The 25448-nt window shown below is 36.7% G+C and overlaps 1 protein-coding gene across 4 annotated transcripts in view; it reads right to left on the bottom strand.

Annotated features, from left to right (window-relative positions):
* The window catches only part of LOC138694438 (sialin-like), a 246340-nt gene that overhangs the window by 48572 nt on the left and 172320 nt on the right, over positions 1-25448 (bottom strand). For all 4 annotated transcript variants that reach the window (XM_069818147.1, XM_069818146.1, XM_069818145.1 and 1 more), the window contains 2 exons: positions 7872-8052; positions 4715-4948 (listed from right to left, as the gene is read on the bottom strand). In XM_069818147.1, the coding sequence (XP_069674248.1) occupies positions 4715-4948; positions 7872-8052 (415 nt within the window). The remainder of the gene's footprint in view (positions 1-4714; positions 4949-7871; positions 8053-25448) is intronic.

The following is a 25448-nucleotide window of genomic DNA, read 5'->3' as shown; positions in this document are numbered from 1 at the left end:
ACAAGGTAGGTAATAAAAGGCATCCTTGAAGCACTCGTTTCCCTATTTCACTTTCTTCAGACTTTTTTTATCCTATTTTGACTCACTTCATATGAAGATTATTGATTAGCCTTCTCTCTTTCCAATCCACACCAATTTCTTTAGGATCCCCATCAGTTTTTTCCAAGCTACTCTGTGAAACGCCCTTTCTAGGTCCATAAATACTGCATAAGTTACATTTCTTTATGCCGATTGTTCGTAACAGTTCAATTGCATCTCTCGTATCTTTTCCCTTCCCGAAGCCAAACTATTCTTCCATCTTAGAATATAAACGTCGATTCAGTATTCGCAGGAAAATCTTCGCCGAGTGTGATATTAGGCTGACAGTTCTGAACTCGTCATGTTTCTTGGCATTATTTTTCTTCGGTATTAAAAACAACACTGTCTCCTTAAAGTCTTCAGGGCGTTCGCCTTTCTCTATTTCGTTCAAAGACGTTGTAATTATATATTTAGAATTTAGACACACAATTGGCGCTCGTGTCGTGTACAAATTTGAAACCTTTCGCGCAGGTTCGTGCGACGCCATGTTATGAGAGCACAAATGATTGTTTCCATAAAGCATTCGGAGTTTAGAAAATACCATTGGGCATATAGGCGTTTTCTTAGCGGACATCCCCTTCACTGTAATACTGTATAACAGTGGTCCTCAACTCAGAGCACTGTGTCATCAAGCTTTGCCCGCTCGCCCGCGGAAAGTCCTAACAGGGCAGGTAAGACGTTCAGCGGCGGGACCACAATATGAATTTACTGCATAGGTTTATGATTGTTTTCTGATGAAAAAAAGATATGGGCTGAATAGAAATAACTAAATAAACTATCTTAAGCAATTTGAAAAAAAAACATTGTAGCCTATTTTCAACAAAGTTAGAAGTTAATAAATTTATAATTACTTTCAGAAATGTAATACACATTTCCTGTTAATTATTCGGGTAATGTATGACAATTACTGTAAATGTTAAACTGCTTCTGTTAAGGAAAATGTTGAACAAAACACATAAAAACCCTAGGAATAGTAATGTAGAAATTTAACTCCATTCAGTCCACTCAACACTGGCATTAGCACTGATTTTTCGGGAGTTGTTTAATTCTCTTTTTCCCTCAGCATTTTCTCAACGTTTGGAACTATTGTTTGTATAGTGCATAATGTGAAAGCACATTTTAAGTTGTGATCCGATACTTGGCTTCCATGACATGGCTTGTTTATCTTCATCATAGGAAAAAAATTACTGTTCGCACAGATATGTGAATCCGAAAATGGATGTCTGTACTATCGGGGAAATCTAAGACATGGAAAGTTCATATAAAAGTCAGATAACTTCTTTTGTCTTGATATTTGTCCTTCAATTCACTATCGTAAAGTAAATCAATAAGTTCTAATTACAAATTATAATCGAAAATCAAATTGAAAATTTTCCTAGTCTTTAAATCTCGAATCAAATTCCTGGCGCAGATCGTCATGATGTGTGAATATATTCTTCGAAATCCAAAGTCTTAAGAAACTAGTATGCCTATATCGTTGTTAATTTTGAAAAATGTGCTGTAACTTAGCCTTTTAGTTAAGCTAACGTTCCATAATTAGAGGTGGTTTCATATTAAACGCCTTCACTCTGTCCTATAACTGTGTAATAATCTTGTTGTTACCTTGTAGAAAACAATTTAAAGCATTCAGATAATTCCATTAAGAAGGCAAGTTCACAAATCCATTTTTTCATTTTTCACTTATGATATAGACTTTTCTTCTTTCTCCGTGAACGATGATGTTTCCTCCCTCAGTTCAAAGAACCTATTCAATAATTTGCCACGACTTAGTCACCGTACTTTACTATAATATGACAGATTGCCATACTCGCTATTGCATTCATCAAGAAAGACTTAAATTGACAATGAGCGAGAATTTTCGATATAATTGTGTTGGTGGTTTTTCAAACTGGGCTACTTCTATAACACCATTTTGATTTTTTTCCACATGAATTGTGTTGGTGTATAATGCAGTGAATAGAAATAACTTCATGGGATACATTAACGCTTTTCACTTCCTCCCTTAGATTCCTTATTACACCCGTTTTACTTCCAACTATGGAAGGAGCATCATTGGTTGCCAAGGATATAAGTTTATTCCAAGGAAGTGCAAAATAATTTCTACAGCCTCTACACGAAAATATCGGAACCAGTAGAAGTATTCTTTATGAGAATAATATATAAGAGCTCTCCTTAATCTGAAGGTTTTCAATAACGCTTCTTACAAAAATCACCAGTTGGGGATTATCGCTTACATAAGTATTTTCATCTACTGCCAAGAAAACAACAAATGACAAACAGACGAATAATTGAATAATTTCGAGGGAAAAATTGTTCCGGAGCCGGGTATCGAACCCGGGACCTTTGGTTTAACGTACCAACGCTCTACCACTGAGCTACCCGGGAACTCTAACCGACACCGATCCAATTTTTCCCTCTATATCCACAGACCTCAAAGCGGGCTGACAACCGTCAAGCAACCAACTTCGAGTGCACACTAACTCCGTGTGACTTAAATTGTGGTTTTCTGTTAACGAACAGTGACGTGTCTTATGCAAATAAAGATTTCAGGTATAACTCCCTGTAAAGTTGATTTGAATAATTTCGAGGGAAAAATTTTAACCTGAAAAATACCTGAGCCGGAACACAATTCATGTGGAAAAAAATCAAAATGGTGTTATAGAAGTAGCCCAGTTGGAAAAACCACCAACACAATTATATCGAATACCTGAAAAATTTTTCCCTCGAAATTATTCAAATCAACTTTACAGGGAGTTATGCCTGAAATCTTGATTTGCAGACGAATAATTATTAGTTGCACCTGAACGTCCTCGGCTAGACCTCGGATGGGATGCATCACGGTGGAAGGAGACAAACTGGTAGATTCAAACTCCTACACTTGAGAAAAGTTCTTCAGTTGTAATTAAACATTCTTCAAATTTTCATTCTTTAAATTGTTTATAATATCGTACAGACCACCTCTGTGGTGTAGGGGTCAGCATGCTGGTCTCTTACACAGAGGGCCCGGGTTGAATTTCCTGGTTGAGGTTTTTCAGGGTTTTTCCTCAACCGTAAGGCAAATGCCAGGAAATTCGGGCCACAACATCCCTGAAAATCACCGGCCTCATTCATTACCGAAATCATATCCATAACAAATCAGTCATACATATACAGTCGCCATCTAGTTCACAACAATAGAACCAGTCTCAACAATAGTACACAGGCCTTCGGATTTCAACCAAAGATTAACTCGCGATATGACCAAAGATGTTAAAGCGAGTATAAATAACAGCGAGGAAAAAATATATATATCGTACTATTGCAAGTGAAATTTTATAACTGAGTCGCACAGCCGATTCACTAGCATTGTGATCTTAAACAACTTCTAGCTCATTTTCCTTCAATTGTTGAATTAATGCTACACGCTCTTCACCTTCGTATCTGCCATATTCGTTACTGTGAGTTGGCGGCATTTTCAATGTGTCATTCAACAACGCTTTATCAATTTAGCTGTTATTTAGCATCGGTCAAAATTGTGGTAACGTTATAAGTTGGATTTGTCATGAAATTACCTGACATTCGTTTTAAAGTTACAGAAAACCTTAGAAGAAACCCAATCATGTAATCAGCCAAGTGGGATTCGAAACCATGCCCACGGCCTCGGAGTATGAGTTCCTTTTCTCATCTCTATACAGAATGTTTAAAAAATACGGGGCATAATTTCAGGTATGTATTTCCCACATGTAGACAATCAAAATAGTTCATTACAACATATGTCCGGAAATGCTTCATTTCTGAGTTATGGCCTTCACAACATTGAAATTCACCGGAACGTTTTTCTTTCCGCAGGTCGTTGTCTTTACAGAAGATGTTCAAAATGTCCATCTCCTGCTTTAATACAGACTTCACATCGATGTCTCATTGACCTGCGAACACGATCCCAAACTCCAGGAGTATTGCGTATGTCCTCAGAACATGCCACAATTCGATTCCGAAGGGATTCCAAATCAGGCACCGGAGACGAATAAACCAATGATTTTAAATGGCCCCATAAGTAGAAATTGAGAGGGTTCAGATCAGGTGTACTTCTGTACTTCTGGAGTTGTAGATCTTGATCATCCCCTTCCCAAACCAGGAGAGTTAAATTTTCCATACTCGCACAGACGGTAATGGAGACGTACAAATGTCTTCCGATCTGGACATTGTCGCTGTGGGTACCTCTCCTGGTACAAACGACGAGCCAGCGCAGCATTGTCGTCCGCCTTACCGTACATGAAGTGTATCTCTGCCAGCTCTTGATTTGAATACATGTCGCACAGTCTAACGCCTACACAACACCGAATGTAACCTTCGCCTCGGAATGAACTGTCAGAGTGCCCTCTTAATGTCTCCTTTGACGGCAACGACCTGTGGAAAGAAAAACGTTCAGGTGAATTTCAATGTTGTGAAGGCCATAACTCGGAAATGAAGCATTTCCGGACACATGTTATAATGAACTATTTTGATTGTCTACATGTGGGAAATACATACCTGAAATTATGCCCCGTATTTTTTAAACACCCTGTATACTACGTCGGAGGGCCCCAAATGGCGACTTAATAATCTTTTTTTAACAGGTAAGCACTAATTCTTGTCTAAATGAATATTGTTGTCTCACCTCGAAAAGACCTTCGATGATCCTGACGGCTACGAGAGCGTACACACTAAACCTGACAAGGGGCGGCGTGAGCAGCGTGAACACGGCCGTCACGGCCACCCCTATGCCGAACACCTTGTTGCCTCCCATCCGACCACCCAGCCATCCTCCTAGGATCTGAGTGACGATGTAACCGTAGAAGAAGGAACTCAGTACCAGTCCGTGGGTCTTGGAGTCCCAGTCGAAGTCCCTGACCTGCCGAAAATCATAGCACTTGTACAGTAGAGACGTTATGAGACAGCATGGGAAATTTGTAGCGATGATGGAATAAAACCAAAATGTTCAGAGAAGACTTGCTCTAGCATTGCTTTTCTGTCTACGACTGTTAAAAGCAAGCTTTTGAGGAAGAAAGAAAGGATACAGGAGAAGAGAAAAGAAGAAGACTACAAGGAACAATATAAAGAATTGGATAAAACGCGAAGAGAGGAAAAGAAACGAGAAAGAAGGAAATAAGAAATGGAAAAAATAAAAGGAGAAGAGGTAAAGGAGGATTAGAAGACAGATGAGAAGGTAAGATGTTGAATAAGAGGAGGAAAAAGAGTGGGGACAAAAAAGACGATGAAGGACCGAATGTGAATGTGAAAGAAGAACGAAAGCAGATGGAGAAATAGGAAGACAAGGAAAAAATGCAGAGTGAGCAAGATGAGGAGGAAGATATGCAAAATGAAGAACATTACGAGAAAAATATAGAACACGAGATAGAGAATGAGGAACACGATGAATAAAATGTAGAATGAGGAACTTAAGGAGCAGAACATGGAAAATGAAGAAGATAAAAAGATAGGATGTAAAATAGTAAGATAGGGGAGATGTGGAATGAGAAATATAAGGAGGAGATGGAGAATGAGGAAGATAAGGAGTTTATGGAGAACGATAGAGATGAGGAAAAGAAGAATATGAAAATGTGGAAGAGGAGTTGGATAATGAGATCGATGTGAAAGGGAAGATGTAGTAGGATAAAGAAAGAAAATTGTGTAAAATTTAAAAGATAAGGAAGTGATGGAGAGTAAGAAATATGAGGAAGATATGGAGAATCAAATAGAGGAGAAAGTGATGAAGAGTGAGACTTATGAGAACGATATGGGGAATAAAATAGACGAAGAGACTTATGAGACATGTGCAGAAAATGAAAAAGACGAGAAAGCGATGGAGACAAACATATGAGGTAGGTATGGAGAATAAAAAAGAGGAGGAAGTGATGCAGAGTGAGAGATATGAAGAATGAAAAAGAGGAGGAAGTGATGGAGACTGAGATTTGAGGAAGATTTGGAGAATGAAAAGAAGAAGTGATGAAGAGTAAGGCATGTGAGAAAGATATGTAGATGAAAATGATATGGAAGTAATGAGTATGAGAGACATGAAGAAAACATGAAGAATGAAAAAGACAATGAAGAGACGGAGAGTGAGACATTGGAGAAAGACATAGAAAATTAAAAAAATAAGGAACTGATGGATAGTGAGACAAATTAGGAAGATAAGAAGAATTAAAAACATAAAGTGATGGAGACTGAGACATATGAGAAGGATATGAATAATTAAAAATATGAAGAAATTATGGAGAGTAAGACATACGAGGAAGACATGAAGAGTTAAAAAAATAAGTAATTGATGAACAGTGAGACATATGAGGAAGATATGGAAAATTAAAAAGATTAAGAAGTGATGGACAGCGAGACATATAAGGAAGATAAGAAGAATTAAAAAAATAAGACATTAATGAACAGTGAGACATATGAGGAAGATATGGAAAAATTAAAAAAATTAAGAAGCGATGGACAGTGAGACATATGTGGAAGATATGAAAAATTAAAAAAGATTAAGAAGTGTTGGACAGTGAGACATATCAGGAAGATAAGAAGAATTAAAAAAAATAATAAATTAATTAACAGTGAAACATATGAGGAAGATATGGAAAATTAAAAAAAAAATAAGAAGTGATGGTCAGTGAGACATATCAGGAAGAGAAGAAGAATTAAAAAAAAATTGATGAACAGGGAGACATATGAGGAATTTATGGAAAATTAAAAAGATTAAGAAGTGATGGACAGTGAGACATATCAGGAAGGGAAGAAGAATTAAAAAATAAGTAATTGAAGGACAGTGAGACAGATGAGGAAGATATGGAAAATTAAAGAGATTAAGAAGTGATGGATATTGAGACATATCAGAAACAGAAGAAGAATTTAAAAAAATAAGAAATTGATGGACAATGAGACATATGAGGAAGAAATGGAAAATTAAAAAGATTAAGAAATGATGGACAGCGAGACATATAAGGAAGATAAGAAGAATTAAAAAAATAAGAAATTAATGAACAGTGAGACATATGAGGAAGATATGGAAAATTAAAAAGATTAAGAAGTGATGGACAGCGAGACATATAAGGAAGATAAGAAGAATTAAAAAAAATAAGACATTAATGAACAGTGAGACATATGAGGAAGTAATGGAAAATTAAAAAGATTAAGAAGTGATGGGCAGTGAGACATATCAAGAAGGGAAGAAAAATGAAAAAAATAAGAAATTGATGAACAGTGAGACATATGAGGAATATATGGAAAATTAAAAAGATTAAGAAGTTATGGACACTGAGACATATCAGGAAGGGAAGAAAAATGAAAAAAATAAGAAATTGATGAACAGTGAGACATATGAGGAAGATATGGAAAATTAAAAAGATTAAGAAGTGATTGACAGTGAGACATATCAGGAAGAGAAGAACAATTAAAAAAATAAGTAAATTGAAGATCAGTGAGACATATGAGGAAGACATGAAGGATTAAAAAAATAAGAAATTGATGAACAATGAGACATTTATGAGGAAGATCTGGAGAACGAAAGAGACAAGGAAATGGAGAGTAAGAAAGATTAGGAGAGGAACTGGAGGGTGGGAATGATTAGGAAGAGAACGATGATTAATAGGGTTATGAAAGGTAAAATAATAATAATAATAATAATAATAATAATAATAATAATAATAATAATAATAATAATAATAATAATTAAAGTGAGGATGAGGTGAATGAGAATAAAAAGATTGAATCCGAGAAAATGAAAAGTTGGAATAAGATAAGAGAATAACAAATTAACGAAAATACTGAAATCAGCATCAACTTACTGTAACGACAGTCCCATTCTCAAGCGTTTCGTTTCTGTATGACGTCATGGCCACAATTGCAACGCTGAGATTGACACGGAGGGCATACACACTGAAGAATCCGAAAAAGGCGAGTAGGGCAACTATGTATCTGCGCCTCTTCCAGAAATGCCAAGGAGGACCCAGTCCATCGCCTGCAAAGCTGTATCAAACAATTTCCAGATTAAAAATAGACCTATATGAAACATTAAATTAAAATCTGAATTATCATTAACCATGTTCTTATTACAACGCAGAAGTAAAAAGGAAGTTCTGTAGTCTAATATTTTTATAAAACAAAAATATTACTAGTATTATTTATTTTATTTACTTATTTTTACTGGCACTGCTTAGCTCACACAATCTCTTCCACTCAACCAGTATAAAACACACAGGAAACATAAATAACAGCAACACAGAAAATAATAATAATAATAATAATAATAATAATAATAATAATAATAATAATAATAATAATAATAATAATTATAATTATAATAATAATAATACTAATACTAATACTAATAATAATAATAATAATAATAAGAAGAAGAAGAAGAAGAAGAAGAAGAAAATCATTTTATTGTTATCATTATCATCATCATCATCATTATTATTATTATTATTATTATTATTATTATTATTGTTATCATTATCATTATTATTGTTATCATTATCATTATTATCATTATTATTATTATTATTATTATTATTATTATTATTATTATTATTATACTTTACAGTTGACAAGCATAATTTTCCACATGTATAACAAAATCCACTTTAAGATACTCGTATGTCCAACTTGTACAGGAACAGATTCTGAAAGTGTGATTTTCTTCCAAAACTCTTTACGAAGAATACACGCAGTACCAAGTGGCACAAAGTCTTGCACTTAAGAAGCCAGTTGAGCAAGCCAATTTACCGACAAAGTAGGCCTAGTTGCCCAGGTTGCGTCATAGGAGGCTGGTCTATGATATGGTGATGGAGATGATGTTCCTAGGTACTAAAACTTAGAAATGCACTTTACATACCTGGTGTTCAAAAACCATATTACTCGTAGTTATAGTATGAGAGTTGAGACATGATGCGATAATGTGATTTTTGTTAGCGCTCGTTAACTTCCAAGACAATGACAAACGACGGTTACGGTGTTTTGAGATATTAGGCTATAGCCACATTTCCATTATACCCAACCGGTGATGTAAGGCCCGGTTCACACGAACGGAATGTCTGAGGAACGGCAGCCGCACCATTTTCTATGACACACTAATTTAAATGTAGCAGTTCACACAGGACGGACAGTCTGCGGCAGCGGAACGTCTTCGCAAGCAAGGCGCATCGCCCATAGCGGAACGGACGCCGCACGGTGGCCGCAAGTTTGCTATGGGCTATTCAATTATATTGTATCAATCACACGAGCGGACGCGGCAGTTTGGCGGCGAGTGTCCAGACGACATATCTTGGCTTTTACGAGAGCTGGACTCGATACCTTAGGTATGCTTTGGCCCTTTGTGTGTCTGTAAGCCTATATGCGACGATTGTCCAAATCTGACAGGTGACCTGAGTGACATTCGTGAATCTGATGCTGACAAATGAGCCATCCTGCATCAGCCCCTAATAGAGCAAGGTCCCGTTTCACGGACGAGTAGCCTGGTAAGTCTCAGGGTCCGGAGCCCCAAGCCCTTTTTGTCATCGTCGGCTGACAGATAGGCATCCTATCTGAGCCCTTGATAGAGCCAGGCATACCGGCTGATGAGCCCCAAACCCTTCCTATATCAGCATCGAAAATCCGTAAGCCCTACTACCCTCATAACTTAACCCCATCTATTTTTTACTATTGCAGATGATAGATGAGGGGAAGGTGGAGAGTGTTGGTGGAATGATAGAGGGAAACGGGAGTACCCCGAGAAAAACCCTCTGTAACGTCTGCGTAAGCCACAGTCCACATATCACACGTGTATTGTAGTACTGGCTGTTACAATATTTTAACTTGCAGTAGTACATTGCGCATTGTGATTGTATTCAATGGGGATATGGATGTTGAGTGATATGGATGTAGAGAAAGTTGACGTTGAGGTGTTTGTGATCGAGAATTAGAAAAGGCCATATATTTAGGACATTCAAAATCAAGAGTACAAGGATAGAAACAAAAATGTTCAGCATGGTATGAAATTTATTGTGTACTGTTTCTCACTTTCATGGAACATTCCGACGCAGAAAGAAAACGTGTTAATAAGTAGTCCTTGTCAAATATTTCTCACATAAGCCTATACAATATTACATAAATTAGTTTAATTTACGACATTTACTTTTTACTTCATTAATTTCTCTATATGCTTTTTAATAAAAAGTGATAACACTGATAACATTTCAGTTTTTGAAAATAAAACAAACGGTAACCTTAACATATTTCATCCCAGTAAACTCCATTTATTTATTATTGATAATTCCTTCCAATCCGTCTCTCTTTACCTTCTGCTAAAGTACCGGTAATATACGTACAGTAATATATTTTGTCCAAATTGAATACGAAATTAAATGCACTTATTACTTATTACAGTTTCATTCAGACAATTAAATCATACAAATATTCGCATTAATTTGCCACAAATGTTATAGAAAGCATTCTATGGGAGGTATAGCCAGTCTTACATTAATCTTATATTCTTTCTGAAGGCATTTTTCAGAGTATGATACAATTCATCGTAGCTGAGAAATGTCATTTTGAAGTTAATTAAAATAAACTGATTCCTCCTTACCCAACTAGAAAAACAGCACATAAAAAGTTCCTTGTAATAAAGAACTGTTGACTATTGGATATACTCAATGTCTTCATCTTTACTTTTCTTATCAATAATTGCATTTCGAAGTACACTAGTACTACACGGTGATTAGCGACTGTCCACCTCAAATCCTTCCGTCCGCTCGTGTGGCCTCAGAATGGTGCGGTTCGTGTGAACATCCTTATGACCTGATTGTTGCGCTTATTCTTTGAAACGGATGCCAACATGCTGCGATTTAGCCAATAAAAATCTAGGCCCAACTTATAAGAGGTTTTTCTTATCTTTATAACAGGTATTGAACTCCACGTGGAGTGATTTCGATTGTGAATTACTCCTCTTAGAACAATGAATAATTATTATGTACTACAGTTTGCATCTTCAATTTATTATAAAGGGAGAAACAGACTGTGACAATGTAGCAGGAATAGGCCTATTCAAAACAATACAGACAGCTCCTGTTAAGTCTCTATAGTGCAAATCCAGATATCTCATAGGTACTATGAAAATATGGCTAGAATACTTTCATACAGCGTATTGTTGACATTGAGCAATTAGTCATTAGAGGGCGAATTTCTATGACATGTCATATTTTTTCCTAAAATCTTTATTTTGAGCTCAAAGCATGTCTATCGATAAGTAACAACATGTTTTTATTTAGAGTTTATTTTTTATTTATTTAATCTTTCTTCCTTCCTTCTTTCCTTCCTTCCTTCCTTTCTTTCTTTCTTCTATTCCTCCTTTCTTCCTTTGTTCTTTTTCCCTATTTCTTTCTTTTTATTGTATCTTTCCTTCCTTCCTTCTTTACTTATTTATTTATTTATTTATTTATTTATTTATTTATTTATTTATTTATTTATTTATTTATTTATTTATTTATTTATTTATTTATTTATTTATTTATTTATTTCCTTATTCTTTCATTCTTTCCTTCTCTCTTTCTTCCCTCTTTTATTTATTTATTTACTTTCTTATTCACTTATTCATGTATTCTCGCATTCACTTATTCACCCTTTCACTTACTTAATTGTTTTGCTGTGTGTCATTTGTCATTACTCCTCCCCAGGTATGATAAAACTTCCTTAGAATTTGTGAAGTTCACCGCTGTAGAGTAACGGTTAGCGGATCCAGGTTCAAATCCTGGTTGGGACAAGTTACCAGGTTGAAGTTTTTCGGAGTTTTTCCTAAACCCAATAAGAGCAAATGCTAGGTAACTTTCGGCGCTGGACCCTAGACTCATTTCTCTGGTATTATCACCTTCATCTCATTCAGAAGTTAGATAACCTTAGCAGTTAATGAAGTGTCGCAGAATAAACAATTACAAAATTGTGAACTTCCTGTAAATATTTAGTCTTTCTGCTGAACCTGGTCGTCTCCATATACGTATTCTTCTGCAATCTGGATGTAGACCAGAACGTGATTCACTGGTAAAGAGAACTTGGCTCCAGGGATCATCTGCCCAATCACCATGTTGCTGACAACACAAAAAACAAACTTCTCGATTTCCTAGTCGAATAGCTGGACACCTCAATGGGTGACGGACATTAAGGTATCTTCCATGCAATCTGTTCCTAGCAGTTTGGGTTGATACAACTACATTATCAGCGTTTTGCAATGCGTTTCTTAACATGCTAGCATGTCACCGCGTCTTAAATGATTACGTTAAGCAACCATTTCTACTGCTTTAAGAGCTGTTTAATGTTTTGCACTGTTAAAGTTATTTTTTTTTTTTACAGTCTGCATGCTCCATTACTGTGGAGTAATACTACATGCATTGGTTTAACTTAAACTATGTTCATATAATTACTTAATATTGTTCTAAAAGTTTCTTTATAGGCAATATAGATGGATGAATTTTGTACTTTTCTTTCATTGTAATTTGTCAAACTGTATATTGTTAGTAAATTTGATCAAGTTCTTTTGGTATTTGTGCACTAGTTTGTCTTTATTCACTGGCCAGTTTTCAGACTTTAGAACTGCCGCTTTCAGAATGTCTCTTTCTCTCTCAAGTAATTTACAATTGTATAACAAATGATCTATCGTTTGTTCGTCATTGTTGCATGGACATAATGGACTATCTATAATTTTATATTTATGTAGATAAGATTTTATATTTCCGTGTCCTGTTATTATAGTTGTGAAGTTTGGGTTATGTTAAGTTTCAATTTTAACCGATCGTTTATATTTGGGAAGAAAGATTTTGTGATTTGTCCTTTTGCTGTGTTGTCCCATTCGTTTTGCCACTTCACTAAACTGAGATTACCTTTCACTGCACTTTTTGGTGTCTTGCTGTAGCTCTCTGGAATATCCTCGGAGCGTGCTGCCTCCTTCGCAAGTTGATCTGCTAATTCATTCCCCTCGTGTCCAGCGTGGGCCTTAATCCAGTTGAATTCTATTTTCCACTTCTTCCTCGCCGCTTCCTTTAATTCTCTTCTGATTTCTTCTATAAGATGCTTATGATTTGCTTGATTTCTAAGGGAGTCTAATGTTATCCTGCTGTCTGTAAATATTTAAATTTTTTGCTGTTGACTTTCCAGAGTCTGTACATGTTGAATAGCTTTTAATATGGCTAGTTGTTCAGCCTGATTGTTGGAACATTTGCCATTCAGCCTGTATTTTAGCGCTTCTTCCAGGTTGCCTTCTTTGAATATAGCTACTCCTGCTCCAACACCGAGTTCACCTTTGCTCCCATCTGTGAAGATTTTAATTATATTATATTCGTTGTCCTCTTTTCCTTCTCTGATTTTTACGTGGTCAGCTGGATGCTGCCAATGTTTTAACTCCATATCATGGTCAATCTGATTCCTGTTCTCGTGATCATGTTGGTTTCTGCTTCTTTTGACAACTCGGTAATACTCTGCTGTCTCCTCTATTTGGATGTTTATTGGGATTATTCCCGTTATCGCGCACAATGCATCATTGGATACAGTTCGGTATGCCTTTGCTATTTTTATATTCATGAGCCTTTGTATTCTAATAATCTTAGTTTTATAGAATTTATTGTCCATTATTCTTTTCCACACTGGGGCTCCATATAAAATTAGTGGCAATATTCCTCCTTTGTAAATAGTTTTTAGATCTTCGTGCTTTAAACCCCATGTTAGTTTGGCTGTTTTTGAGAGCGTGAATATTAATTTTGTACACTTTTCTGCTACATAATTGATATGATCTCTAAAGGTTAGTTTATTATCAAATATTATTCCCAGATATTTTATGGCGTTGACTTGCTCTAGAGGTTTGTAATTAAAATAAATCTGTATATCCTTTCTTTCTCTTCGTTTCCTTCTGGACAGCAGCATTACCTTAGATTTACATTCATTGAACCTTAGTTTATTGTTTTTAGCCCAATTTGTTATTTTGTTCATTTCTATATTCATATAGTTTTCAGCTTCTGCAATAGATTCTCCTTTGGTCAATATTAATAGGTCGTCGGCAAAGGCTATTGCTTTTGAATGTGTTGTGAACTTTAGGCTGAGTAGTGAATTATATAGCAGATTCCAAAAACCAGGCCCGCAGATTGATCCTTGGGTGCATCCTTTTGTGACATTTCTTTCGACTCTGATGTTGTTGTTTGACAGTACTGCATACCTTTGACTGAAATATCCTTTACTGAGATGATACAAATTTCTTGGACATTCTGTATCTTTCAAATTCTTTAGGATGCTTGGCCACCAAGCTGCGTCGAAAGCTTTCTCAACGTCAAGACTTGCCATTATTACTACGTTCCTTTTTTCTAATTCCGGTTCTATAAAGTTTTTTGCTTCCATTGTTGCATCTATCGTATTCTTCTGTGGTATAAACCCATATTGATTTTGTTTCAGTATGTCATTTGTGTGCAGATGGTAATTTATTCTATTAATGAGGAATTTTTCTAAAGCTTTTCCTCCAAAATTTAGTAAGCTTATGGGTCGATACTTGGATGGATGCATGTCGGTTTCCTTCCCGGGTTTCGTTATTAGAATTAGATTTGCTGTTTTCCATATTTTGGGAAAGCATCCTCTGCTTAAGCATTCATTATATATTGTCGTTAGAGTATCAGAGAAGATTTTGAACGTACATAGAAGTATTTCTCTAGTAATTCCATCTAGGCCTGGTGCTTTCTTGCTGTTGAAGCTTTCAATCGTTTTTCTTATTTCATCTGCCGTAAATTCTCTATCATCGTTAGTATTAATTGGTTCGTCTATCTCCTTTCTAATGTTTTGGTGTTGTTCGTTGTCATCTTCCTCTTTATCCTTTGTGATTAAGTGATCGAGAATTTGATTCATTGTGTCAATTATATTTGTTGTTTCTGTGCCGTCAGATTTTTGCATTGTAGTCATAGTGCTATTGGTTCGGAGTTTTCCAGTTGCCAATTTATATATTTGTGACCATGGATTAATTGATGCTTTTACATTACAGAATTCTTTCCAAGAGCTGATTTTTTCTTTTCTAATTTCAAGCTGATATTTTCTCTTCTCTTCGAAATATGTACGTTTCCTGGTTTCCCGTAGTTCCTCGTTGTTCTTAGTTCTTTGATATAATCTTCTTAGAGCGTTCACCCTTTTCCTGTTTATTGTGAGTGTTTGAGTCCACCACGGAACTGATTTCCTATTTGTCTTGATGTTTGCTGTATTTGTAGTTTTGAAAAATTTCTTGCAAGCTGATTGAATTAAATTGAAGAATTTTTCAACAAAGGTTTCCAGTTTAGTTGTTTCTGAAGCTTGTTTAGTCAGGTATTCATCCATTTCTTCTCTATTTCCCAGAATATTAAATGTTTTCGATGCAATTTCAATTAGATTTCGATCAAAGGTATGCCATTTTTCTTCTTTTACTATAAATCGTAACCCTTGATAGTTGCTCACGTTATACAGGACATTATGAAATCGTATATTATACTTAAGAATATTGTGGTCTGAACAACTTTCTTCAGGGCTTATCTCCCAATCGCTCACAGCAGCTACAAGCTTGTTGTTGGTGACAGTTAAGTCTATGTTGCTGGACCCTCTGCTGCTCTGGAAGGTAAATCTTTCACTCTCCTCATTCACTATGTAGAGCTGTTTACTTCCAATATATTCTTCTAATTCCCTGCCTTTTCTGTTCGATGTCACGTCATGCCATGTTGTAGATCGTGCGTTGGCGTCCATTGCTATTAAGACCCTTTCTGCTTTAACGAATTCTAATAGTTCATCTATTTTCATTATGTTCCTTTCTATAGGATGGTCTATGTCAAAGTATATACTGGCTGCATACAGTTTACGTCGTCCATGTATTATTTCTAGTATTACTGTGTCTTCATTCGACAATAATTGTCTAATAAGTATGGCGTCTAGTCTATTGTTTGTGATAATTATGGCTGTCCTATCTCTCCCTTTGCCTGAGTTAAATGTCCTGTACTTTTTGTCTATTCCAACAGTTTTATTGTGATATAAGTATGATTCCTGAATGAAAATGATGTCTGGCTCCTCTATTTCGATTAGCTTCATCAGATTGGCAGTTGCGGCTTTTGAATGTTGGAGGTTTATTTGAAAACATTTGATCTCATTTTGAGTTTTGCAGTGATAGTGATTTGTCTTATTCTGCAGGTAGCTTGTTGCCTCCATGTTAGTAGTCAATGTTCTTTTTGTATTTCATTATTACTGCTTGTAGGCTTGGACAATCTCTGCTTAGTGATGAGTGGTTCTCACATATCTTTTCTTTCTTGCTGTAGCTATTATAGACTGAGTAATTTATGCACTTGTATTCTGATGCGTGACTCTTGCATTCGTTAAGTCTGTGGTTGCTTGCGCACAGAGGGCATGTTGTTTCCTTTTTACACTCATTATGTTTGTGGCCAAATCGACTACACTTATATCATCGAATCGGAGATAAGTAGTCTGCTACATTGCAGATTTCCCACCCCATCTTCAGCTTTGTTTGGACAATGATTCTGCGAGTCTGTGGACCTACTTCTAGTATCATGTTGTATTTTCCTTTTTTGGTTTTGTACTTGAATTTTGCTTCAATATCTTCTTCGTCTACATTCACACCGGGATTTTGAGCTTTAATGGTGTCAACAGCATTTTCCAGTTCTATTTCTTCAGGAACGTTGTAAATTATTATTCTTGGTTTCCGTAGTTTGTGCTTTATGATTTCTACCTGATCGCCACACTTAGCACTGATAGACGAGCTGAGTGATTTTATTTCTTCCTCGCTTCCGGTTTCTATCAAAATTCTACCGTCTCTGAGTGTCTTCGGAGTTTTGATTCCGACTTTAATCTCAGTAGGATTGATGTTCTTCTTCAGTTCTGTTCTAATCTCTTCTGCAGATTTGTTGCCATCTTTTGGTTTTAGTGTTATCTTGAATATTTTTTCTACGTCTCCTTTCAGTACTTCGGAATAGCGTTTTGGTGCTCCGCTATCAGATTGTCGTGCTCCGCTTCCTGTAGGTTGGTGCGTGCCGCCCAGAGATGTCGCCACCTGTCTCCCAGATTGGCTCTCGCGCTGTGTAGCGAGTTCATTATTAATTTTCATAACCTCCTCTTTCAATCTATTATTTTCATCATTTTTGCTCTGAATAATAGAGTTTACTTCAGCAAATATATTTCTTAGACTACTTACGCTTTCCAGAATATCTTGTTTCAGATCTTTTCTTATTTTTCCTCCTTTTTCTGTTACACACACTAGAATATTGAACACATTTTCAATATATTGATTCCTCTCCTCTGCCATTTTTGTCCCCCACTTGGAGTATCTTGCAACTGATAATTGATACTACTACTATTATAACGATTACGAATTCAGTTACACCTTTTCTATCCCCAGTTGTTGTTGGAAGCAGCGCTCACTTATGAGGTATCTTTCCATCAGTGCCACCCTAACAGTTATGAGGTATCTTTTTCTTCAGCAGGTATACAGTTTGTCCGCAACATGTACACAGTTTCTCACCAGTTAGGTTGTGTTACGCACCACTAACACTAATACGGTTTCACTCCCACCTCAGCGCAGTTGCATGTATACAGTTGTCTCCCGGTCCGCCGAATACTAGATCCCATGAGATGGGTAGCGATAGAGTTAAAGTTACTTGTACATAAACATGTTAAAATTAATATGTACGATGAACATGTGTTGTGTATTGATGGTTACAACTTCTTATTTGAAGATGAACTCGGTAGCTGATATTGCAATTGCTATTGCGAAGTGATGTATTTATACCGTCTGAGAATAATTTTAGCTTATTATATGAATAGTAATTTTAAAAAATTTTCTGTAGAATTATTGGTATTAATTTTGAACCTACTTAGGAAAATGTTATGGAGAAGTTGTTCTATGATCATCTTGTACACAGCAAAGTCTTAACAGCTACTATTGAATGTACAGTGCATAGTAGGGGAGACTCGGCTAATTCCGCAATATTAAGAAGTAAATCTATCACATTTTTATCAAAATGTTTATTGAAAAATATTATCAAGGTATGTAGACATGGACGAAACCTTTCATTACCAAATGAGATAAAGAGACCTATTAAAATGCAAATATATTTAGTTATACATACATTACAGTTGAAAAAGAACTCGGGTAATTCCGAAACAGTGCAGATAAATCCGCAATACGACTTGGCTAATTCCGCAGTAGTAAATAATTATGAAACACATTATGAAAGTAACATAAAAGGCACAATCTGTATGTAACAATGCTCACTTTCTTCACAGCTGTGTAGCAAAACACGAAAAACAGCCAACTTTGAATGTTTCACTATATTGCCGACAGAGGTGTCGACCAATATCCTTGATTTTTTTCTATAGCACTGCAGAGGACATGCCTCCTGTTGACAGACTCTCAAAACTTACGTTCACCTTATTGTAAAGCCGCAGTAAAATCATATATGCACTACTGCGGAATTACCCGTACTGCGGAATTAGCCGAGTTTCCCCTATAGCCTAGGGTAGGGAGGAAACTCACTTGACGGAACTAGTCAATAAATTGTAATTTAGTTATTGATTCTGTATAAAGTGTTGCTTGGGTTGGAGAATATTTCTTTGATTATTGGAACCGGCCTTTCTTCCTCTCTTTCTTCCTCCCTTCCCTCCTCATCTTCCTCCATCCTTCCTCTCTTCCTACTTTCCTTCCTTCTGTTCTTCATTCCTTCCCTCATTCTTCCACCTTTAATCCCCTCTCTTTCCCTTCCTTTATTCTTCTCTCCCTTTCTTCCACTCTTCCTTTCATCCTTCCACCCTCCACGTCGCCCTCCCTTCCTCCTTCTCTTTCTTCCTTCCATCATCCTTCTCTCCCATTCTTCTCTCCCATTCTTCGTTTCTTTCTTCCTTTCCTCCTCTCCCCTTTTCTTCATTCTTCCACCCTCCATATCGCCTTATCTTTCTCCCTTCTTTCATCCTTTTCTCGCTTGCTTCCTTTCTTTCTCCCTTCCCTCTTCCCCTTCATTCTTCCTCCCTCCATGTCGCCTTCTCTTCCTCCCTTCCTTCATCTTTCTCTCCCTTTCTTCCTTCCTTTCTCCCTTCCCTCCTCCCCTCCTGTCCTTCATCCTTCCTTCCTCTCTTCCTACATCCTTCCTCCCTTCATCCTTTCTCTCTTCCTTCCTCCTTTTCTCCTTCCCTTTCCTCTTTCCCCTCTTCCTTTCTTCTCTTCTTTCGTTCATTTCCACTCTCTCTTTTCCTCCCTTCTTTTGTTTGTTTTTCTTTCTTTCTCTCATTCTTTCTTTCTTTTTTCTTCTATTTAACCTTTTATCCTACCGACTTACAATCCAAAGCGGTGTAATTATATAGCTATGGACCAACACTCGACAGACACACAATGCAATCCTTCCTTATCGTGTGGTCAGCAAGACACAGGGCCACTATTGAGACAACACAGTGCACCACATGGGAAGGGACCAACACACTCCTTGAATGGAAAATAAATCACTTGCATTGTCCACGCCATCTACAGTACATTGCTACAACGGCGGACACCTTATTATCACTCAAAATATCTTTTGTGCCAGATCGTGCGTATTTGCTTGTTTTCCGCACAGAACCAATATGCGGTAAGTGTGAAATACCACATTCAGTATTCCCAACGTAACACACATAACAAATTCCCTCTTCTTACCGCTTAAACGCGACATTCATTTTACTGCTTTAGGCTTTTAACATATTATTTTTAGAGACGTTTAACATAGTAATAATTATAAATTGGAAACTTACCACTGCAATTTCACCTAAATTGCAATGTTAATTATTGTTTTTAAATATTTACAAAAAATTAAGTAAAGTCTACTACTTCACGAAACTTATTGCATTCCTGATACAAGTAACATTAAGGAAGCCGTGAAAAATCAACAAGATTCCAGATGCCGATGTTATTACTGCAATATGTTATATAAATAATATTGTTAAAATATTAAAATGAAAAATAAATCATTACATAACCTTACCGTTTGTTTTAAGTTCGCATTTATAGGCTGAGGGAAAAAAAAGACAGACGTATATCACGGCTTGCTGGAGTATAGTAAACACAGAAAACATTTTATAGCAACAATGCTGAAGAAAGATATTTCGGTTTTCCGAAGTTGCCGTCATTAAACAGAAACCAACATGGAGATTTCATTGCAACTAATTAGAAATTCGTCTTTCAGGTATGTAATAAACGATCTTCGCACAAAATACTGTACGATACACGAGCGGTATGTTTGTTTTCATGTTCTCGGAAATTAAAAAAGCTCAACTACGTTTCGCTTTTTCAATCTTTTCCTCGAACATGAAAACGTCAACATACCGCTCTTGTAACGTATATTACTATTTCATTTCAAGCTGCTCTTAAATGAATAAAAAGATGCTCCTTTCTGCTGCGTTGTGTAGCATCTACTTCTACATGTTCTCTTAACAGGAATAATTTCGATTTCCATGGAAACTGGTCAGTGCCGTGACTGAAGGCCATGTCACATTTGCATGTTGTTCTGCACGTGTACCCGTGTCGAATTGAAACAGCGATTTTGTGTCCCTTTGCGATGACAAATGTGGGACAGCGTTACTTCAACGTGACATCAGCCTGAGTTATAAATTGTCCTCGCAGCCTTGTGGCTTCACAATGGATGCAATTGCTCGAATACAATGGAACGGTCCGGCATATTTATCTGCTGATATCGCATTGGTTTCGCGATTTTATGCGCAATGAAATTCATGATACGTCATCTGCAACTTTGTTGTTTCATCTTTACGAGTTTATACATCCTGTTTCGTTATGTAATGTCAGCTTCCAGGCAAAAATTACAAGACTGGAGTAAAATTTAAAGGTATCCCTTTACACTGCATGAAGACGCTTCACAGTGTGCAATAACCCAAATCTAGCTGGACAAAATTCATAATTTCTCTGCATTCCAACGGATTGTTATGAAACGTTGTACAGACTTTATAGATAGCATATATTCTTTGTGTAAAAACTCTGACTACGATTGTGTAAGAGGAACTACCTCTTCATACCGCGTGGTTTTAGACAAAAATAGTAACTTCTCTCCTAACAAATTTTTATGATAAATTGTACGGAAGTTACAGGTAGGATATATATTTTGTGTATAAACTACATTTACAGTTCCGAAAGAGGAAGTATCCCTTTACAGGGGGTGCATTTACACAAGATTAATTTCTCTCCTACATAAGATTTTATGAAACTTTGTACAGGAGTTACAGGTAGCATATATTTATTGTTGTACAAATTCTGATTACGTCTGTATGCTACCTGTAGGCCCAGTAGTTGTAGAAAGTTGCATAAAAATATATTATATAGGAGAGAAGTTGTTAATTTTGTCGAAATGCACCACAATGAAACTCCTGTATAAAGTTTCATAAAAATCTTTCAGATAAGACGGAAGTTATTAATTCTGTTTAAATGCACTCACTATAAAGGGGTAGCTTTACTTGTACAAATATAATCAGAGTTTGCAAATCTAGTTTTTCAGATAAGGCTCCCTGTAAAGCAGATTTGAATAATTTCAAGGGAAAAATTGTTCCGGGGCCGGTTATCGATCCCGGGACCTCTGGTTGAACGTACCAGCGCTCTGCCAACTGAGCTACCCGGGAATTCCAAGTCACACAGAGATTGTGTGCACTCGATGTGGGTCTCTGGCGTTTCGTCAGCCCACGCGAGTTATGTGGATATAAAGGGAAAAGTTGAGACGGTGTCGGGTGGAGTTCCCGGGTAGCTCAGTTGGCAGAGCGCTGGTACGTTCAACCAGAGGTCCCGGGATCGATACCCGGCCCCGGAACAATTTTTCCCTTGAAATTATTCATAATCAGAGTTTGTACACAAGTTATATGTGCCACCTGTAAGTCATGTACAAAGTTTCATAACAATGCGTTAGACTGCAGGGAAGTTATCAATTTTGTCTCGCTAATGATTTGCGTTCTGATTCACAGTGCTTTTGTTAAGGTTAGATAAAAATGTGTCCAATGTATTCTTAAACTGATATTCCACATCATGTGAATAATATTGTAGGCCTAAAACACTCTCACAGCGATTAAAAATTTCCTTAGTCAATGATTCTTTTCTGCTGTTAAGCCAAACATGGAACAGTTATCGTACGCCTCACCACTAAAAAAAAATTAATTACTGATAAATGCGCAAGAACGCGCAAACTTTATAACAAAGATTCAACACTCTAAATGGTGCTGTATTAAATGGTAAAAGAATTGTAACCGGACACGACTAAAACTCACATTATATTTGGAGAACTTTAAAAACATAATTTTTCAAATGTTTAAACCCTACTGTAAGAAGGAAAATACCTTATAAACTTGTAACTGTAGTTACATTAGTAAGAACGTACCTATGTGAACAAATTCCATGTTTCAGAACACAATAAATCAGTAACAATTCGCTCTTTTTCACCCACATAGTAAGTCTCTCTCTCTCTCTCTCTCTCTCTCTCTCTCTCTCTACGACTGAATCGGAGCTAGAAATGTTAGGAAGAACTCAAAGTTTAGGCCTATATCCTTCTAAATACAGTTTTCCGCTGATAAATCAGTAAAAGCTATTACTCACAACATTCTTCAAATGTTAAAGAACATGAATTCATATTCACCTATGCATAACTAAACAAGTCGAAATTTAATTTTTGTCCACCTAGATCGGGAAAATTGCACACTGTGCGCTTGTGGGATATGGAGGCAAAGCCCCATACTTTCATGATCTCGGAGCTAGAATGAGGTGGTGTGGTTGGCACCACGCTCCTACCGCCTTTTTACACCCAGTCCGTAGTCAGTTGCTCTACTAACTGAGCAACTCGGCTGCCTAAACTAGGGTAAATCCATTGTTCATTATGTGCAATTTTTTTTGTCAAATCTGTCATAAACTTAAGCGAACTCCCTCTACCAAGCTATACAGATCTCTATCCATTTCTGAGGAACTTTGTAATATGGTATGTGTGCAATCAGACATTACTTTTTGTGCAATTATCCCAAGACATTTCTTGTTAAAGATAATTTTTTTTTCACTTTTGTTACAATTGATTTTGATACTAGGGTAAAATTATCGAACTCGCACCTAATTGCATTTATATTCTATTTCTCTGATGCTATTTTTCATCACATTTTACAGTAGACCTGCAGAAAGGTTAGATGAAAAACTAGCATAAAACACCTCTTGATAGTTATGAATGTTACGATACTATTACTAATGATAACTTTTTAAGTTTTCTCCGCTTGTTTTGTAGCTTAAATAAGTTTGCGAAATGACGTATTATGCTAATTCGCACCACCCTCACATTGCCAACATCGCACAGTTTCTTATATGGCACCGTCGTTCATAATAATGCAGCAGCTGTATTAGACTATAAAGCAATATCTGTAGGATTAGTTTAATAGGCCTTAACCTTTGCGGTTTTTGTTTACAGTTAACGAAGATTGTCCAAAACAGTGTATGGAATGTGATGTTTTGTATTGTATTGTATTTATTTACATTCCTTGGTATTCGCACATCGCTTCACAGCTAGAATATGGAACATGTAAAAAAATCTTCATAGTACATTATGCTTTTAATTGTAGTTACATCGTTCAGAACGAATGAATCGTCCGATGAACGATGAAAGAGTAATGGAACGGAGAAAAATTCTCTCCGGCGCCGGGATTTGAACCCGGGTTTTCAGCTCTACGTGCTGATGCTTTATCCACTAAGCCACACCGGATACCACCCCGACGTCGGACAGAATTGTCTCTGATTAAGTTCCAACTCTTGGGTTCCCTCTAGTGGCCGCCCTCTGCACTACGTCATAGATGTCTATGAACATAGGACCGAAGTCCACACATGTGCTGAGGTGCACTCGTTATGAGTGACTAGTTGGCCGGGATCCGACGGAATAAGCGCCGTCTTAAATCACGAAGTGATTTACGCATATCATATATATTATTTTAATGTACCGAAGTACATATGATATTTCCATGCAGATATTCTGCGTCATCATACGATGAAAGAGTAATGGAACGGAGAAAAATTCTCTCCGGCGCCGGGATTTGAACCCGGGTTTTCAGCTCTACGTGCTGATGCTTTATATATATGATATGCGTAAATCACTTCGTGATTTAAAACGGCGCTTATTCCGTCGGATCCCGGCCAACTAATCACTCATAACGTGTGCACCTCAGCACATGTGTGGACTTCGGTCCTATGTTCATAGACATCTATGACGTAGTGCAGAGGGCGGCCACTAGAGGGAACCCAAGAGTTGGAACTTAATCAGAGACAATTCTGTCCGACGTCGGGGTGGTATCCGGTGTGGCTTAGCGGATAAAGCATCAGCACGTATAGCTGAAAACCCGGGTTCAAATCCCGGCGCCGGAGAGAATTACTCTTTCATCGTATGATGACGCAGAATATCTGCATGGAAATATCATATGTACTTCGGTACATTAAAACAATATATATGAATGAATCGTCGTTCTCAAAGACTGGAGATAATTTAAAATAAGACAATGAGGCAGAAAGGAAATACAGGATCAGAGAATTATAAACTGCATTGTTTAGTTTATTCAAATAAAGATCATAAAATTGTCATTTCAAATGTCTGTGTGATTTTGGTAACCTGTGGTGCGATTTAGTTTATGAGAGTTTTTACGTGAAAATAGTTGGATATACTCTATCCTAGAATAAAGAAGTGTATGTAATATTTGTGGATTGAAAAGAGAGAAGACTATTGAGTAATCTTTATATGAAACGAGAAGAAATGTCAGAAGGAAGTGAAATTGAGAAAGGAGTACAACAAGGATGTACTTTATCACCTACACTTTTCAACATCTTCTTGAAGGATTTAGGGAAGTACTGTTTTCAGAACATGGGAGGAGTGATAGTAGGAGGAAGAAGAATAAAGTGCATAAGATTTTCTGATGATATGGCTTTGTTAGCAGAAGAGGAGATGATACTAAGGGATATGCTACAGGAGCTAAATGACAGCTGTGAGCAGTATGGAATGAAGATAAATGCAAATAAGACGAAGACCGTGGTCACAGGAAGAAAGATAAAGAAGGTAAAGTTGCGAATTCTAAATGAGGCAGTAGAGCAAGTGGACAGCTTCAAATACTTCGGTGTACTATAAGCAGTAACAGTTGCTGCTGCCAGGAAGTCAAAATGAGGATAGCAATGGCCAAGGAAGCTTTTAATAGAAAAAGAAGCAACGTCTGCGGACCTCTGGAAAAAAAAACTAAGAAAGAGACTAGTGAAATGCTTTGTATGGAGTGTGAAATTTTATGGACCAGAAACATGGACATTACGACGAACTGAAGTGAAGCGAATAGAAGCATTTGAAATGTGAATATGGAGGAGAATGGAACGTGTG

Source organism: Periplaneta americana, chromosome 2 (genome assembly GCF_040183065.1).
Source record: "Periplaneta americana isolate PAMFEO1 chromosome 2, P.americana_PAMFEO1_priV1, whole genome shotgun sequence".
Taxonomy (NCBI): domain Eukaryota; kingdom Metazoa; phylum Arthropoda; class Insecta; order Blattodea; family Blattidae; genus Periplaneta; species Periplaneta americana.
This window is presented reverse-complemented; position numbering and strand designations above follow the sequence as displayed.